Here is a 19,755-nt window from a genome sequence, read left to right as displayed (position 1 = left end):
AATTAAATATCTCATCACTTTAACTCCTGCGATGACGTGTGAGGTGCACGATAAAAGCAGCTGAAAACCTACAGAATCTGATGATTCATATTCATGTTTGTCAGTGTGTTTTGCCTCAAGCTGCAAATCAAGTACAAATTCATGTGGCTCTGATGTTTTCTCTTCCACAGAGTGAAAGGAGGAAAAACATCTGAATGTTAATCTGCACTGAATATTGAAGAGGTGGGACTTTGGACCAGCACACCGTATATTTGGTTTCAGTATGTGGAGATGGAGACGCCACATTAATGTGTTTGTCAGTTCTTGAAAGAAAGAACAGTCCCATCAAAAAACTGCCACTCAGATGAGAAAGTGATTGTTATAGGTTTAATCTCAGACATCATCTTCTCTTTTCAATGAAAACTGCCTCATTAAACTGTCCTTGTGTTTCCAGTTCTGAATGTTTGGCTAAACTACTTCATTTTGAAAGAATTTGGCGATAAGATTCATGAAATTCAATCTAAAGAGTTTGTGTAAATGGACACGCAGCACCAGATGGAAACATATTTCCAGTCACTGTGAACTTTCCTTGTGTCAAACAAGACCAGGACCGTTCTCTAACCAAGTGGTGAAATTCTCAGAAATGTTGGTGGCCCACATCTGACCCAGTAAAATTACGAAGGCCAGATGATGTCTTCTCAGAACACTTCAGTTTTTCCTTTTTGTTTGACAGGGGAGAGATCACTTGTTGATTCACCATCTGTCTCTTGACTCTTTCCTTTTAACTCGTCCAGTTTCTAACCTCTCCAGTTTTTGCCAGAGATGTGATCATTTAGTTCTGAAATAGCAAACAAGTACAGGATGTGTTTGGCTGGTGAGAACAAAACAAAAAGCAAAATGTGTTCATGTGAATGAAAACAGACTTTAAGCTGTACATGGTACAGAAAACACATCCAGAGATGGAGATATCATACCTCCTGTTCAATGTCACAGTACAGGAACATTTGACAGGAAACACTCGACTGCAAAGTGTTTTTCTAAATACTCTCTTAAAGCCGAGCTGGCAGCATGAAGGAGTTCACATCAAGTGAAGGGATCCATTATATTGTTCCTGAGCCGAGTGTTCAACGGTTTGAAAGCTTTGTTTCGACCTTGTAGGAAACTGATGAACGTTTCACTTTCTTTATTCCTTGACAGTATAATAACACAGTGGATGGGTATTTTGAAAAGCACATTAAATGATGGAAGTTTTCCCCCCCACCCACAGCTCAGAGCTGATATAACCAATTTTTAAGCATAAGCGCAGTGGTGATTAATGTAATCTGTAAGTTTTCCTTTGTCTCTTTGAAACTTCCAGGTTTGACACTGATCAGACACTTTTTACACTCCTGCATTTAAAAAAAAAAAAAAAAACACCACACACCCCACCCTGTTTACACAAGCAGCCTCTTTAACTGAAGAAAGTTTGTTGATTTCTGACTAAATTAAACGTCATTCCTATATATTCTCCATGCTCACTCCTAAAATAACATGAAGTAGTAAACCATGTGGTGGTTTGACATCTCCGCATGCTGTCGTGATAATATGGCATATTATAATGAGGTCACATGCTGGTTCTGTTTTCCTCGCCCCCACAGCCTTCTCCCCTCCGTCTTCTTTCCTCTGGATGTTCTGGTTCTATCACAGCATTTTATCATCCTGCCAAACCCACATCTGACACCTTGCCACCATTAAACATGTCTCTGTAATAAGAGATTATATCTTGACTGAAGAGCAGAACATCCGTAAAATCTACAGAGACAAGCTGAGGATCAGAGGAGCTGGACTTTGTCTGGAGGGAAATGGGGACATAAAGTTTAGATTGTTGGTGTATTTAAGTTACTTTTCAACATTGTCACATTGTCCCTCAAAGCAGCAGCAGCAGCAGCAGCAGCAGCAGCAGCAGCAGCATCAATCTTTGAATCCTTTATAACCACATCTTTATGTAATAATTATCCATCAACGATTACAATCACGTGGTTATTTGCCAAGTTGCTAGAAACATGGTCACAACCTCTTCCTGAGTTACAGCAGTGAATAATGGCCAAGAAGTGTTTTGTCAGAACATTGTGATGTCACAATGAGGTTGACCTTTGACCTTTCGGAGAGGTCATCATCTTTTTATCCTTACAGACATTTGAGTTAAATTGTGTCATAATTACTGAATGAATTCATGAGTAATGGCGCTTGGGCAGGGGCATAAAAATCTAAGTGTTGATCAGTGAGTTTATGAGGAGCTGGACTGTGTCACTTTTGGGTAGAGCCACATTAGCCGTTTCCCCCTGTTTCCGGTCTTTATGCTAAGCTAAGCTAACTGTCTGCTGCCTGCAGCACAGACATAAGTGGTCTCAATCAACTCTTAGTGTATTTCTCCCAAAACGTGCATCCAGCACCTGAACCCGACTCATTTATCAGGTTTATCTAACTGGGCCTCAAAGTTTCAATAAAATGATCCTATGCTGTAAAAAACACCCATAATCCTAAATAAAGTTTGGATTTAACCAGCAGACACTCACAATGACTTACAGGTCTGGTGTGTTTACTGTCAGTTTTCATGGATAAATGTGTTGCAAAGAGAGACGCGTTTAATGAGTCGTATTTCATGAGGGAAGAAATCTGATTTCATTGTGTTTTGCTGGAGACAATGTTTTAATGCAAGGCATAAATGTGTGGCCTCTAAATCATATCTGCGCTCGGCGTTGATATGAGATGCATGTTAATGTCAGCTGATATTAAAAGGCTCCTTTGTCTCTCTCTGTTTACATCCCAGCAGTTTGACACTTCCCAGCTATAGGGGAAATGTTTTGCAGACTAATGAAACTGAAGTTTATCGAGGTCTCTAACAGGATCATGTCAGGTTGTCTGTCGACCTGCTGAAGCTCAGGAGAAGCTGCTGAAGCTCAGTTTAATCCAGCAGAGATGCTGTGGAATGACCTGAATATGTCAGAGCTGAACAACCAGTCCTCCAACCTCAACCATCAACAACCCTCTGATACAACCCATAACAGTGTCTCCTCAAATAGTGCCCCTGCTGCAACAGGCATACCAGATCTAGGTTGTTATGGTAACAATAATAAACACAGAGACTGTAATCAGAGTGGCATACCTACCTTCATCACCATGGTTACTATAATACCGGTCATGGCATGGTTAGGTTTAGGAAAAGAAACTGCTACTTTCATATGGGAATTGAACACGGCTCTCCTGTGTTATATCCATCCATCCACCCCGACATAATAACCTGCTGACAGATTTGGGGGGGGGGGACACACACACACACACACACACACACACACACACACACACTTGATCTTTCTCAGCTGAGAAAGAATGGACCACACTTCCTCCTGAACATTGTGCAGCTCTGGTCAGTTACTGGAGAAATTTCAGGTTATTGGTCCCAAATGAGGTTTGACCATTTAGGCCTGGTGTTACTGCGCCAATTAAGGAAAAAAAGTTCTAGTTACGCAGTGTGTGATGCACAAGGTGACCAAAATAACAATTAATAAAACGCATTTCTGTCACTGTCTTCTTCGTCCCAGATGAAACACAACTTCCATTAAGTTTAAAAAGCCAAACACCAGCCCCTCCGCTAATTAATCATCATAATCGTTCAATCACTGAACACCTGCAGCCAATTAGTCCACAGCTTGAACTGCACACCTCCTGCTGTTTAGAGCCTCTTTTCATTAAAGGCTCATCATCGTGTCGACAAAGTTTACAGAGTCAAAGCCTCAGCGTGCTCAGGTAAAGCCTGGTGTTACATTAACAACATTAACAGCTCGATTCAATACAGTTGTCACAATGTTTTCAAGGACATCGTGGACCTACTGCCCAGAGGACTCCAGCCCAGAGCACATCAGTGACAGCACCACATCGGATCTGGTCACTGCTAGTACTCAGCTGAGGACTCAGCAGTGGCTCTGGATCGAGGAGCTGGATCAAACAGTTAGTTTCAGTGTGAGCAGAGGCCGTTATATTCTCATTACTGTAAAAACTATACTCAACATGGAGAGCGGGGCCTCTCCGAGGGGCCACAAGATAAATCTGAGGAGTCACCAAGACGATTAACATAATTAGAAAGAGATAAAATCCATTAGTGCGACAACAAAACCAGATTATGCTTAAATCAGATCTTTGTGTGTGGTTTTTTCTGAAGTACTGGATAGTTTTTCATCTTCTCGCCTCTACAGTTATTCAAATGAAGTGAAACTCAACCTGTGTCTAATTTTACCCCTGTATGAATATGTGATATGTGGTCAGGAAAACACACAGTAATACAGGTAGAAGTCACACAGAACACACTGCACTGATTCCAAGAAATCCTACAGTTCACAACTACAGGTCACAATGTAAACGTGGTAATCAGGGATTTCAGTGTCTTATGTTAAGAGCTTCATTTGGCAGGAAGATAAAAATAAATTCACAGGAGCACAGCCAAGATGTTCCACCTTCCTCCGACCTCCACGACCATGTAGGTTTGCTCCAACCCTCTGATACGACCCATTTCAGGAGTGACTTCTGAAATAGCGGGAAACATGGTTACAGTAATAAACACTCATGCCTTGGTTAGGTTCAGGAAAAGATGGTGATGTGGGTTAAAATAAGTACTTCCTCAACAGTAGACGATCTTTGTTGGATTTCATGGATAATAGAAACAACAAACTGCTACTTTCACTGCATTTGAAGACTGATTGCATCACATTGGCACGACTAGGCTGTCCCATTTTGAGGGCTCCTTCAAATGCAGCTGATAAATGTGTCCTTCTTTCCCTGGGCAAAGAAGGATCCTTCACAGCCAAGTCTCTCCCAAAATTGACCACCGACAGAGCGCCTGAGGATCACACTGTTAAAGGTAAGTACTGGCTTTCAGCTCAGTTCAACAGTAAACGGTACAATTGTTAAAACCAAGGGTCTGAAAACCTCAAGTTTTTGTGAAAAAAGTTACATGTTGTTATGTTTGCTAGGCGACAGGAGCCATGGTTTGCTATGCAACGTTAAGGGCGGGAACAGCTGGTGACGCAAAGAAAAAATCCTTCATAGACCAGACCTTCTCATTTCAGTTTGGCCTTCACCCTCTACAACGGCTACAAAGGGCCACACCTCTGTAGGCTGTGGCCCCTGTTACCTACAACAAAACTTAAAAATAAGTCATAATAACCTGCTGCACAGAAGACCGTGGGCTTGTTTTTTTACAGGACAGTCTGATGTGAGGAAACAAAGTGATGCAGCAGAGGTGTGAGTCCAATATTCCTTCTGTTTTTAGCTCTGATTTGGCCTCCTGAGGAAAAAAATATCTGTTTAGCCGCTAAATATTTGTGTGTCTGCTGTTGACCACAACAAAGCATCTGGTCTCACTTCACTGTTTTATTATTCCTGCCAAAGTGCCCCAGAGGAAACTGCTCCAGGATCAGTAGACCTTGACCTTTCTGAAGTAATGAATTTGTGCAAATATTAGCAAGAGAAACTGAGCGATTCAGGGCAGAGATGCCCTTCACAGTTCATAAAGTGACTGTGTGAATGAAACATTAGCTGCGTTAAACAGACAATTCGCCTTCTTCGCATTGTTTAGTTGTTATTCAGTAATGCATGAATGTGACTATTGTTCCCCGGTGTGAATGTGGCCTCTGTGTTACCACCGTACAGTAGATGATTCATGTGATTTGCACTGTGGAGAAAAGAGGGAGTGAGGACACAGCCTGAAGCAGGAAAAGAAAGAAAGAAGTCTGACACCTTGCTGCCTGCACAGCAGCATCACACAGAGCTCAGTGTGAACAGGAGAGAAACAGCCAGGATAGTGGTTGGCTCTGGTCTCCTCTGTGTGGCTTGAATGAGTGCAGGTTTCTAAAGGACAAGGACTTTTTTTGGCTAACGTAGCGACTAAGTCTGATACTTCAACTGCTACCAGCTGCTCACTGAAACTCTAATTGTTAAGACGTGTCCGAGTCTTTGCCAATGCTTTGTATCATGATGATGTTTTCCAGTTTCTGCAATCTGCAGTGACTGCACGACTTCCAATACGATTTGTATGCAGAGTTGATTCTGACTCTGATTTAAACACGTATGTTGTATTTTATGTAAGCGCGCAAAATAATAACACAAGCAGCAGAGACGGAGGGAAGCTGCTTGCCTGCAGTGAGCGCAACAATGATAGAGGTTAATGAGGAAAATGTTTGACAAGAACCTGTTGGAATTATAGCCTGTGGACTCATTAGCAAAACTAGCAGGTGGTTGTTAACCTGCTAGCTCCTGTATTTCAGTCCTACAATCCTAAACCTGCACTATTTGTCCTGACTGTGTCATCAGGGTGGAGAAGGGGTAAACTCCCACGCAGCCCAGAGAAGAGGCCTAATTATCCACAAGTGAAATCATCTGTATGAGTTTACTACTGGTGCTTTAAGCCTTTGGCTCATGTGCCGCTTTTGCTTGATTGTCCTCCCCTCAGTGAACCACAGAAAAACAAAAAAAACTGTTATTGCAGTTGGAGGGAGAAAGTAAAATTCTATCAGAAAAAAGGCAGAAAACCCACAAAGAAGAAGTGGAGGCAGCCAGCAGGAGAAGAAGAACATGCTGAAGACAGTCACCTCTCAGACCCATAGTCTCTCAGGTGCAGCCGGTTACCCTGATGATCCACCCAGGCTCCTGCAAAGCAAATAGGTGGATGAACTACAGCTGTTAGAGTATGTTAAAAATGTTAAGCCCTTCCAGACTGAAATATATCAACCACTGGATGATTGCTATGAAATGCTGGAGTGACATTTTTAGTCTGCAGAGGAAGAATTATGGCGACACCCTGGCATGTCCAGACTGCAACAACACCCCCCACACAGGCAAACCTTGTCACTTGTGGGCAGATGATACAGGTCTGTGATGATGATCTCAGGTGTGGTTGTTTATTGCACCATGGCTTTCCAACTCCTCCTGGTCCCACTTCAGTCCTACAGCTCTCTGCTCTGCTCCACCTGCCTGTCTCTTGCCGCCGGCTATCCCATCCCTGTGAAGGATTCTCATCAACAATGAATGGGCGCTGACAACTCCTGCTCGCTGGTTTTTATCAGCCCAAACAACAGCACGCTTCTCTCTTCATGTTTCATCTTCTCAGGAGTTTTGACTTGAGTATCACAGGATGATGGTGTGGCTGAACTCTCAGCTGTGCGAAAGGATTAACATTTAAATGGTGTGTTTAGTGATCATCAGACAAATATTTTATATTCAGAGGGTTTTAGCTGGTATCAGTTATACAAATCAGCTCAAGCCTAATTCAAGTATCAGTGGGAGTTGGATTATGTTTTAAAATGCATCACAGAATGAGTAATAATTGACCATGTGAGCACTTGGAAGTTCTCTGTCAACATGTCTCTTCTATAACTGTGATCTTGAGGTGATTTTAGTTTCACTTCCACAGTTTAAGACTGGGACAAGTTTACTGCAGTTTCCAACTCTCCTGATACTGGAATAAACAGACAGTGAGTGGAGTTTGTGCAAACTGATTTCTCTGCTGTGCAGGGCCACGATATGACCTTTGCCCCAGTGTTTGTCTTCAGTTGTTTTTTTTCAGTCCTCTGATATGACCAATAGGAGTTCTCTAAAGTGGGAACTGTACCTACTTTCATCTCCATGGTTACTACAATAAAGGTGGTTTGGTTAGGTCTAGGAAAGGATGGTGATCTGGGTTAAAATAAGTACTTCTTCAACATCGGACGATCTTTGTTGTCATGGTTACAATAATAACAACAAACGGTCATATTCATCCATCCACCCCAACCTCCTCCTGACGTGGACTCTGTCGCTCTATAAACTACGTCACTGTACTTTTCCCTTTGCTCCTGTCATCATTACTACGACCACTAGATGTCGCCTAGCAACAAACCTAACTATGGGTCATAATAACCTGCTGACAGACGACCTATGACCTCGTTTGTTACAGGACAGTCTCATTAAAAAAAAAAAAAAAAAAAAAGGGTTGAAGTGGAAACACTGCATCAGGTGGAAGAATCTTTTTCAAAATAAGTTTATTGATACAGTTTAATTTGCAACTCAGTTCATAAATACAAACTGTTTACAGAAAGTATAATAAATTTAAAGAGAGTTCACTGACATAATTTGTTGCATTATCACAATGCGTCCTATATCCATCTGTTTTGCATAGAATGTGTGAGGATCCTCTTTGAGTACATCGTGGTACAAACAAGAAAATGAGAACATCCTGTCAGTCAGTCTTCACAAAAACGACAAATCAAATTCTCACTCTCACAAATCTCAGATTCACAGAAGCTCAACTCAAGCAAACACTGAGTTTTTTTTTTTTTTTTTTTTTTGTCTCTTTTCTGTCCAAACATTTTAAAACCTGTTACCAGTGACGGTGCCGAGCAAACAACACAACTGGTACCTTTTTAAGTTTGTTAAGCGACAGGGTGAACGGTAGAAAAACGTCTCTTCCTATGAAACAGCTCCATGTATTTACAGGTGGTTTGTTCATGTGGGAGAAATGACAGGATGAAGCCACAGATTCACCTGTTTGATCATCCTCGTTCCACCGAAAAGATGCCGTTCATTTAAAAAAATGTCACATGAAGAAAAAAAAATCTCAAAGACCACTGCTAATATGTTTACGTGTTAGCATTTGTTTTAGCCGCAGTGAAGTACAAGATGTGCATGAATGGTAAAAAAACAACTTTACAGCTCTGCATGCACATTCTTATGCAGGTAAACCACACCCACTTCACACAGGTGTATCTGTAAATACTATTGACCTCAAAAAGTGCAAACACACACAATTCAAACACAAAATCTATGTCTTCAAAGGGTTTACACTCATCACAAATCAAAATATTACAAACACATTGTGACACTCGCTCCAGTTCTTGTGATTAAATCAATAACACACTAAATAAATCAGTAAACGACAACCAGGCCTGAACCATGTTTCCACCCCCCAGACGAAAAGCCCAACTTCACATCACTTACATTATTTCACTGACTAAATTAGACTTTTAGTGTCGAATCACAATCATGGTGCTTTCAGACAGAAGGCGATCTGTGCTGCGCTCGCTGCTCAGGTCAGTGCAGCGTTCACGGGGGGGTCACGGAGGACAGAGCACGTCACTATGAAGTGGGAGCTCCTGCTGTGTTTAGAGTCTGTTGTTGCCAGCAACAAAGATGCATCTTTCCTGAGCTAAGAAGCAACTGTTAGTTGCCCCCCCAGTAATAAGAAGGGGGGGCGCGGCTGCAAGGAAGTGGCTGTGGGTGCCCTCGGGTACACAGGCGCTGATTTATGCCCTGTATAAACCTTCTCCAAAAACCCCAGTCTACATGACTTGATGCTATACAGATTCAGAAAAGTCAAAGGTTTTTCAGCACCGTAGGAAACGAACAGCGAACTGACACAAACACACACAGAGGGAGCAGAGATGACAAGTTTAACAATACACAACATGAACTGCAAGGATAACGCCTGCTGGGTCGGGTGGAGTGTGGTTAGTGCTAGATCGGATCAGTCGGAGGGGCGGTTTGGTGATTGGTGGTTACAGTTAGGGGGAGGTGCCTGACAGTGACACAACCACAGCTGCTTAGTGTCTACAGCTGATCCAACCCAGCACCAACCTGGAGTTTGTTATCAAATCCATGTAATTTTTTTTACAGAGAGCAGATCGGGGGATTTGGGCTGGTGATGGAGCTCCGTTTCTACAGCGACTGGTTTCAGGTCTACTTTCCGTGCCTGGCTGGATGCCTTGTTTCTGTTGGCCGTGTGCGCTTTGCTTAGCACAGCAACAACCTGTCATGGCACCGTGCAAGCCATTGGAAATAATGGGTTTCAGAGCGCAGTGGTGCCGTTGTCGCGTTCTGTCTGAAAGCCCCATCACACCTCAGGACGGCAAACTTCTTCCTGCCAAACAGAAGTTGTGTCACATCTGAAGTCAAAATGTGCGGGCGTTTCTCTTCTTTACCAAAACTGAAAACAGGAGAAAACGAGAAAGACCCTTTTCCTCTGCAACAGCAGAGCAGATTCAAGCAAAACCACCAGCTGATTTACACAGTGGTGTTAGAGATGAGTTCGATATTTAAACCAGTTTGACATTTAATCAGCCTTACGGATCCAACAATGAGCCACAATCCAGTAAATGTGTGTCGAACACTTTCCATATTCATAGTTCAAGAGAAACTGCTTTGCATCACAAAAACTTCACTCCTCTGCAAGCAGCCCTTTAGGTGACATTCTTCTTAAAAAAAAAAAAAAAAAAAAAATCCTTTTTACTTACTGTCCTCTCATCTGAAGCCGAGTCAATAACTCACTCTCGGCTTTATGGAGCTCCTTATTCCAATAATCCAAGAGAAAAGCCATCTCTGACTGAGAGGCCCTTTGTATGAAGACGAAGGAGAAAAAGGAGAGGAGGAAGAAGAAGGAGCTCTTCTTCTTAAAGGAGCTGCTGCTGAGTGAAATGGCACAGAGTGAATTCTCAACTCTGTCTCGTCACCAACGCCGGTGGCTACCCAACGACGTTTCAAGGTCGAGTTTTTCACAAAGATGGAGCTGTTGACTGAGGGAAAGACGTGATAATTGAGGGTCAAGTTGGCAAATCTGATGTGTGATAGGCAGGAAAGCGGTTCATCTTTTGATAGTCAGGATGTTATGATAAGGAAGAAAGGGAACTGGTTTTTAGAAAGCGCTTTTAAACTGAATTTGTTGCCAGCTCCATTCTGATGGAGATAATATCAGTTGTTTTGCAAATTTGATGCAGGACAAAAGCTCTAATGACTTGCAAAGATGAATATTTTCTCGCTGTGTATCTGTAGCTCGAGGTTAGCCGCCACTCAGTGAAGCTCGGCTAATGAGCCGACTCGCGAAGCCCATTTTCCAGGCCTCCAGCTGCTCAGAAACACAGATCAAACGCTCCTGCTCTGCTGGCCTCGCCATCCGAAAGCCGAAGAGAAAGCAAAGAACTGCTGCTTAATCCGGGGTGGCACCGGTTCACGCCGCTGATAACACAGGCAAAACAAGGGAGGAGGCGTGACCCAGCTGAACTCTGCCCGGGCTCAGAGTTCAGAGGGAAAGTAATCAAATTAAAATACACTGAAGGAAATTTAAGTTTAAGAGATGAAATGTTTGACTTTTAGCAACAGGAGGGTCAGCGGAGCAGCTGCAGCAAGTCCTCACAACAGTGGCTTTCACTTCCACTTTCCACTCAAAGGCAAAAAAAAGACCTGAACCGAAGTAATTTAATGCATTTGTGATTCTTAAAAAACACAAGCAGACAATTCAGAGTATTTTCTCTGGAATAAAAAGCCTCATTTAAGTCTCACAAAGCTCCAGGGCTTTTTTCCTTCAGTGGGTTTCATCTGCACATCAACTGCTTTTCCCCTCAGTGACCTAACCATCCCAAACAAAAACACATGATTACTCATGAGCCATCAGAGTGACCGCTTCATGAGGATGATGAAGACGCCAGTGAAACGTGGAAACCGGGTGGAGGTTGTGTCTGTGTTGTGATGTTCCAGTTTCTGTGTGAATCATCTGTGATATGATGAGGAAACTTTCTGATGAAGTGTAGAAGTAGCATGAAATATAAAAGTATGATTCACTTTCAACATATTTGTCGAGGTCATTCTTGCAGACCGCCATCACCCAGAGCTTTGACTCCTGCCATCAGGGACTTTCCCTGGGGGGGCCAAATAAGTTGTCATTGTAACTTATGATAAAATCTACTGTATGTTAATTTATGTCTCTATTTATTGTATTATTTTACTCATGATGTGTATTGGTTGTGTTGAAAAACCAAATATCCTCTCCGGATCAATAAAAACTTCCTTATCTAATCTCAAAGCCTGATTCACACTGTCAGGAATAAAATAAAATCCTGGTGGAGAAAACACTGAATATTTTTTTTATTGGTTGTGTCCAAATCTGAGTTTATGGAGCAGGATGCAACAAGTGGTAGGTTTCTATTGTTAATAAAAAATAAAGCTGTGAACCTCCTGCGTCGTATGTTGACATGAAATAAAAGCCTGTTACTGACTGGCGTGGTTCTGTAACCTTGGCTGCCCTCCCTCTGCCCCCAGATGCTCCAACGTTCAGAAATGTTTGCAAAGCAGATAAAAAAGAATTTAGACCGATGCTCAGTCGGAGAGAAGAGATGAGCTGAGCTTCTGTTTTTGTTTTTTTTATGCAGAACTTACTGCTTGGTATCAAAGTCATGTTTTCTTACGCTGCATGGAGCAGCTTTTGCAGCCTTAAAAAAAAGCTATTTAAATGTAATATTTGAGATTGTGTTACTTGCATTACAGTGTGGTACAGTCTCATGAGGGATTATACAGGAGCAGGTAACAGGACAAACTACAGGGGAAATGTAATCAAATGATGACTGTGATATGATCCCATCAGGCTGTTGATCACCAGCAGGTCCTCCTCAGCCTCACTCTTCTGTTTTGTGTTTTTGTGATGAAGCCAATAAGTTAAAGGTGCTATTTGTAAGTTTTGCTATTGCTACAAAGCTAACATTAGCATTAACAGCTGTTCACTTACCATACTTGCCAAGAGCTTGTGTTTACAAGACATGAGGTTATAGTACGTCCTCTGAGCAGCGCTACTTCTTCAGGGCGGACTGGACGATACAGTGACTCTGTATGAAAGTGACAAGACAGTCCAACTGGGCTGGGGCTAGCTGGTTAGCATGCTAACTTCAATACAAAAAAAGAAGTGATAGAAATAGAAGCAAAATGAGAGGTGTTGCTTTTCGCCCCTGAGGAAATCTGTTGGTGAGTAAAGGAATAAATTGATGCTGATGCTGAACTCAATAGCAATAGCAAAACTTACAAATAGCTCTTTTAAAATAATTAATCGCCACATTTGTGTTCTATTTCATTTAGCTAAGAAGACTCTGTTGAAGAAAGCTCGACCCTAAAGACAAAAGAATTCAAGAACAACCCTGCTGGACAAAGTTTTCCTCGTTCAGTGCGATTATTTTTCTGGTCAGGGAGGATCCAATAACTACTGCACTCAAATTGAACAACGCCTTTTATTTTGGCATCTTTGAAAACTACTCCATGAACGGCAGTTTCAGACTGAAGGATGAAGGAGAAGTGTGAGTTTTCAGGATGGATGGTGCCCCCCCCCCCCCCCCCCCCCCCCGGTGTCTAGCCAGGAAGAGGAAGTACAGAGTCTGAACACACAAGGTTGGAAGAACCGCTCACAGAACGTGATCAGGTCAATACTATTTATTGATTGGCAGCACAGTCCGTTGAGTCATCATCAACAGACTTTGATGCCAAACTTTGCACATTATGCACTTATGAATTTGCATAAAAGTGTTAATAACCTACAATTATGAACAGAGGTGTAGTGCTATTTGTTTATGTACTGGAGCGCACCTGTTGTGCACGCACGCAGGTGAGTTGCAGCTTGTTTTGAAGGTTACGTAACCACTGTTCCTACAGTGGCAAGTTTACACATTATCAGCCAACTATGATCACATGATCAAATGTTAGACTGATCATGCAGGAACAGCCAAACATCCAGCGATGTAATATTACACGATACCATAAAGTAGTAGGTTGTAATCAGCAGCAGGTGAATGAACACAAGTAGTTTGTGTTTTAGATGATTTTCATTCACTGTCTTGTGTTGAGCAGATGAAGCTGCATTGGAAACTATGCTATGAATATGTAGCTAAGCTAGTGTTGATATCCAGCAGCTTTCACTGAGCAGCTTTTAAGGTGGACGTTTTCTTGCGTGTTACACATTCCATTAGTGAAATTTGGAAATCAATCAATACACCTTATATATCAATATGACTACTCAGACCACTTCATTTGTTTTCATTAGCCCTCTTCATGCCATATGCTGATGATTCAAGCACCTAAAAAATGTAGATCATTTTAACCAGATTATGCAAACTGTGGATACTTAAAAAAAAAGTGGAGGAGCGTTGTTCAGGTGCGCTCCGGCAGCACTACACCTATGGTTGTTACTTATAGAGTCAATTCAAATGTTTGTATTTTCCAATATCAAAGTAATCTATTACTTTCTGAAAATAGTTTTGCCTGATTGATAATATTGTCTATGATCTGATAATTGATAATTGCCACCTTCTGTATTAAACTGATAATTGCTGCTTATTTCTCTTAAACCCTGTATATCGTCTCTCTTTTTTTTTAATTTTTTTTTTTTTTTTAAGTTTTGGTTTGTGTGTTTGCTTCTCTGAGAATCATTCAACACGTTCTGTGGAGCAGAAGAACAAAACAAAAGCTCACCCATAGTAGCACAAATTTACACACACAGCACACTTGGAGAGAATGCAAAGACCTCGGGCCCGACACAACAACAATAAACACAACAAAACAAAAGAAAGCAGGTTTGTGTGAAACATCTGTGCTCAGCGGGAGGGACGCGCACAGGGAGGAGAAGGCATTAAACACAAACCCAGCTTCTTCTCCACAGGCGAACATTGTATACATTGCTGTACATGCTAACTCAGCGAATATCCTTTAACATTATTATTTTTTTAGTAAAAAAACATATACTGATGTACATTATAAAAAAGGATTTCCTTTTTGCAAAAGAGCACTGTTTCTCTTTCGTCGGCGTGTACTGTCTGATGCGCGCTGACGCAGTCATGTGTACAATATTTACATATACAGCCGTATAAAAAGATGGATTTCCTCTTGTGTACATTTATTAGAAAAAAAACCCCAAATACATCAGATCGGTTCAATTTGTCGTGAAACTTTTCTGAAAGTCCTTTAATATACAGCGACAGAGAGGCTGAGAGACAGACAGGTTGGTGCACCTGACTCTTGGAAAGGATGTGACACTTTAAAACAACAACACAGGATATAAATAAATGCTGTGCGCTACTATGAGTGTGTTCAGCATCATGAATCACTTGGTAAAAAAATGTCCAGTTTCTTGTGGATTTTGTTGTTTTTTGAATATTCCCACATTATCAAACAAATGTTGAAAATATCACTTTGCTTTTTTAGCAAGACCCTTAAAGGTCCAATCCAGTTTAAAGGTAGATGTCCATGTGTTTGTGATTATAAAGCAGGTCTAGGTTCTATATTAATACTGTGAAAGTATCAAAGCCTCAGTCCACAGAGAAATGCACACAGCCTGTATTCAGAAACTGAGCCTTAAAACCAGCCATCAGGACTTCTGGAACTTTGTGATGTCACAACAAAGCAGTTACAGCTCTCAGCTATGCCCCAAGCCCCGCCCACCTGGACCCACCATCCAATCTTGCAGGATTTGGTTTCTCTGAGTGTTTACCTGAAATCTGCTATATTTTTATTGGATCACTCAGAAATCAGTCAGCCAATCAGAAGAGAGGATCTGAGCCTGATTGGCTGACTGACCTGTTCTTACTAGAGCTCCAGAGAGAAGCCTGAGAGAGGAGATGTAAAACTACACTGAGATGGTTTTTGGTTCTTAAAACCACAAATATATCTTCTGATGGAGATCAACACTTCAGATAAAACACAGGAGAAGTTAAAATATGGGACCTTTAACCAAGTGATTTGAGCTGCTTCAACAGAACCATAAAAATGTTCATCATGCTTTAGTTGCCATGAGCATAGGTAACTAAAGCATTTGTTTTTTGGCCAAGTGGCTTGCATTAAGCAGTGGCAATCAGACCCCATCAGTGCCATAAACTGATAAACTCCACAGGATCACATGTTTGGCATTTAAACATTACACATGAAAAGCAAAGGAACCAGTGGGTCATCCCAAAACTGGGGGAAAGCTAAAGTGGTATATGACACATCCTTTTGCAGAATCAGGCGTCGACAGCAGGACGAGGTACAGTCAGACGCGGCTGAAGGTCTTTGCATTCGCACAGAGGGAGAGGTTTGTGAGTAGGATAAAACTGAAATGAAATCAGAGACCATGTCGCTCGCTGATGCCAAAGAAAGTCTGTGTGATGTGCTTCTTCTTGCCACAAGTGCATTGACATAAGGCACAGGCACAGTTCCCCTCTTTCAACAGAGTGGCTCACATTATAGTTAGTTTTTTGTCCTTTTGTTTTTTTGTTTTGTTTTTTTTAAAAAATGTCCCAGCGCAAGAAACAAGTAGGGTGACCACCGCCGGTTCGAGCAGCTCACATCAGACATTTATGACATTAGTTGTTTAGGGTTTTTGTTTTTTGTTTTTTTTTTTTGTGTGTTTTTTTTTGTTTTTGGTTTTTTTTTGTTTTTTTTGTACAGTAATTTTCTTCATTGTCTGGATGGTATGAGGTTGATGCTGTTTTGCCAGGAGGAAACATTTATGCAAGCAAAACAGAACATTAAATGAACTATCCACTCAATTTAAAGTCAGTGGTTTACATCAGATCTTTTTCTATCAGGCCAGTGGTTGAGACACTGGTGCCATGTTCATGTCATATCACCAGAGTATAAGAGTGAAGACCCACTGCCACTGCCCACCCCATAAAATCACCTTTGCTTATTTAAATGCCCCATATAGTCTAAAGGTGGATGTCCATGTGTTTGTGATTATAAAGCAGGTCTAGGTTTTATATTAATACTGTGAAAGTATCAAAGCCTCAGTCCACAGAGAAATGCACACAGCCTGTATTCAGACACTGAGCCTTAAAACGAGCAGTCAGGAACTTTGTGATGTCACAACAAAGCAGTCACTGCTCTCAGCCATGCCTCAAGCCCTGCCCACCTGGACCAACCATCCAACCTCCAGGATTTTATCTATCAAAACTTAAAATAAAACACTGTTAAAGTGTAAAATATGGGACCTTTAAACAAAGTCTGTTCACGAGTCTCCTGAGGTTTGACGTGGCCACAGTTTGATACCTAGTGGGTCTTCACTGTAAGATTTCTCAATCAATTGTTCAACATGTTTGGACGTCCACATCCAAGACGGTCAGGTCTTTTGTTGTCACTATGAAATCAAATAATTCCCAAGGAATAATTCCCACTGGAAAGCTAATTTGAATAATCAGGGTTAGGTTAAATGTGATATGATCTGACCATGGCATCATCATAGTTAAATGTTTCCTTGGAAATTGTCCCACATTAGCATGGACTTATATTCATTTACCCAAAAAAAGAATATCACTGCTAATGCAGTGTCATATAGGCATACTAATGGCACTTAATGTAATCGCACATATAGCACACACACGTCTGGATCTCATACGTGTCTTCAAGGAAATGCAATGACTTTGACAATATCCAGTTCTTCAGCTCATTGTACCATCATGATCTGATTCGCATTAGGAACAGCAGCCATTAGGTGCATATAGTGTGCCTATTGGGCTTTAAAACAGAAAACAGGGAGAGTAAAAATCCTTGAATTATCTCAGCTGTGGTTAAATGTCGGAGGAGGAAGAAGAGAAGGTGAGGAGAAAGGAGAGGAATAACAGGGGAGGAGGAGGAGGCGTGGGCTGGGGGCCGTGGTTGCCATGGGTGATCACCCTAGTGATTCTGGTACTGAAATGCTCTTCAGGGAGAAAGGGAACAGATCGGTGTGTCTTCTAGTAAATCTCTGGAGATTTTCCTTTCAGTTTCTACCAGGAGCAAAAACAGAGTGAGTGCGCTCACCATGTTCATGTGTTAAAATAGCTATACTGTGTGTATGCATGTCTGTAAGCCAGTGTGTGCGTCTCTATGTGTGCATGACTGTTAGGGTCAGACCGATATATCACCGATTATTAATTATTAGTGTATCCATTCAGCGACATATATCCAGTTGTATTAAAAGGTTGTTAAAATGCAACACATTTGTTTCTTTATTCATGTATTTCAATTTAAAAGCCTAATATGTTCCAGTGTACTGTGTGTATAAAGAGCTGGGACAGATGTGGATGAGAATCATGGAGAGATTTCGTGTCCCATGATGCTCTAAATGCTGTTTTCAAAGGCTGTTCCTCATATAAAATTAAGGGGAAAATATGTTTAGCATTGAAATATTGGCACAAAATATCAGCTGTCGTCAGCTTCAGTTCAGAATTTTTCCATACTGGTCCTTTAAAACATATCGGTTGAGCCTAAATATCAGTCTGAGTGTTTGTGACTGTGAGGTGTGTGCATCGGTGTATCTGTATAGGTACAGTATCTATGATTGTTTATCCATCAGCTCTGGCAGTCTTTGTATGTGTCTGTGTTTGCTTTGAATCAGTCCTAGAGGCAGGCGACGTGTGTACATCTGTCTGTTTTTTTTGCCTGTCTTTCCTTCAGGGTATCTCTGTGTTTATTCATATTTGTATGCATCAGTCCTAGAGGCAGACATTGTTGCTGATCTGGCAGGTGGATCCAGTGCCGGCCTGGGACAGGAAAAGCCTCCCGTTTGGGCAAACGCAAACCTCGTAGACAGTCTGCCTGGTCCCGGAGGATGAGGAGCTGGTGGAAGCCTTCCCCTCCGGCAGCCGCATCAAGCGAATCCTCCGAGCGTCCAGAGAGATCTGAGGTGGAGGGAGAGAAAACTGGTGAGGCTGGGAAAAACAGGCTGTGTTGGGGTAGAAATAAAAAGTAGGAAGAAACAAATGGCGAAGACGAGAAGGTTTGGAAACCTGAGTTAAAAGTATTTTTGTAAATATGTTTACTTGCTTCCTTAGAGTGGCTGTACATTTTACATACAAAATCAGTGGAGACACAAGTGGGTGCGAAGTTGCTCTAAGCCGCATAAATTGAGGAAGTCTGTGTAAGTTGGATAAGTTTCTGCTTATCCTAAAACTGTACAACTCTGCTCCATGAATATGCAGAGACAAGGGGGAAAAGGAGAGCTACTGGAGGGAAATAACAAAAAAATGTGGAGTTTGACATCAGTCTGAGTTTGAGTTGTTACATAAAGACAAATAACATGCAAGCAGCAGGTGCATGTGTTGCTAGCTGGTTACAGCTAATGTTGGTACAGTTTTGGATGCTTGTAGTGAACAAACAACACTGTACAAACATCTAACACACCTTTATGTGGAGTGACCATATTTTCAAACCCCCAGTGTACCGCATGTTCAGGCATGTGCATATGCACAGACATTTATATTGGGTTGGGTAATAATGAGTGGGAGAGAACATGTCTATGTAAGCGCTGAATACAAGTACAATAATATAATAATTATTTGAAGTGTGGTGAAATATGGGACAATGTGGTAGTGAACGCTGAAAACTTCTGGGACATTTCAGTGTTTTATTCATCTTTGCTGGGACACCCAGCGTGAAACCGACAATCCTGGACAAACTGGGACGTCTCGTCACAATATCTTAATGTGGAGTTTTATGAAAAGATCCATCTTCCATCTCTGGCAGCTCTCGTATTTACTTGATATGTTTTGTGATTTTAACATATATAAACATATAAAACAAGACACTGCAGTTTATTGAGCACTAAGCTAAATTAGCAAATGAGCAGTTTGAGCTCATTCCTGAACAATAAGCCAGGACATCAGTCCTGTCCTCACTGTGAAGGTTCAGGTTTTCATAACTGAGTTCAGACTGTTTAAAGGACACTTCTAAGTTAAATACAGTTTATAGTTTGCTGATTTTGAATTAACATGTTTGGACTGAGACCAGCTGGACGGGACTCTTCTGTCGATAGTCTGGATATGTAACATCTGGCAGAGAACCAGCTGCAGCTTAACTCATCTTCAATCTCCCTAAAATCACCCAAGTCACTCCCGAACAACCCTCTGCATCTGAATGTCCTGCCTCAACCTGTCCTCATACTTTACAGTATATTTGACCTCCATATATTCATGATTCTCTCTTTTCATTCAGACCCAAAAGACACTTGTT

General features: G+C 41.6%; 1 protein-coding gene across 12 annotated transcripts in view; it reads right to left on the bottom strand.

Annotated features, from left to right (window-relative positions):
• Positions 1–8,013: 8,013 nt before the first annotated feature.
• sgcd (sarcoglycan, delta (dystrophin-associated glycoprotein)) overlaps positions 8,014–19,755 on the bottom strand; it is a 305,616-nt gene continuing 293,874 nt past the window's right edge. For all 12 annotated transcript variants that reach the window (XM_071506502.1, XM_071506496.1, XM_071506501.1 and 9 more), the window contains one exon: positions 8,014–18,425. In XM_071506502.1, coding sequence (XP_071362603.1) covers positions 18,240–18,425 — 186 coding nt within the window. In that variant the 3' untranslated portion in view covers positions 8,014–18,239. The remainder of the gene's footprint in view (positions 18,426–19,755) is intronic.

This window comes from Trachinotus anak, unplaced genomic scaffold, assembly GCF_046630095.1.
Source record: "Trachinotus anak isolate AG129_WGS33_773 ecotype Australia unplaced genomic scaffold, CSIRO_AGI_Tana_v1 ptg000020l, whole genome shotgun sequence".
Classification (NCBI taxonomy): Eukaryota; Metazoa; Chordata; class Actinopteri; order Carangiformes; family Carangidae; genus Trachinotus; species Trachinotus anak.
This window is presented reverse-complemented; position numbering and strand designations above follow the sequence as displayed.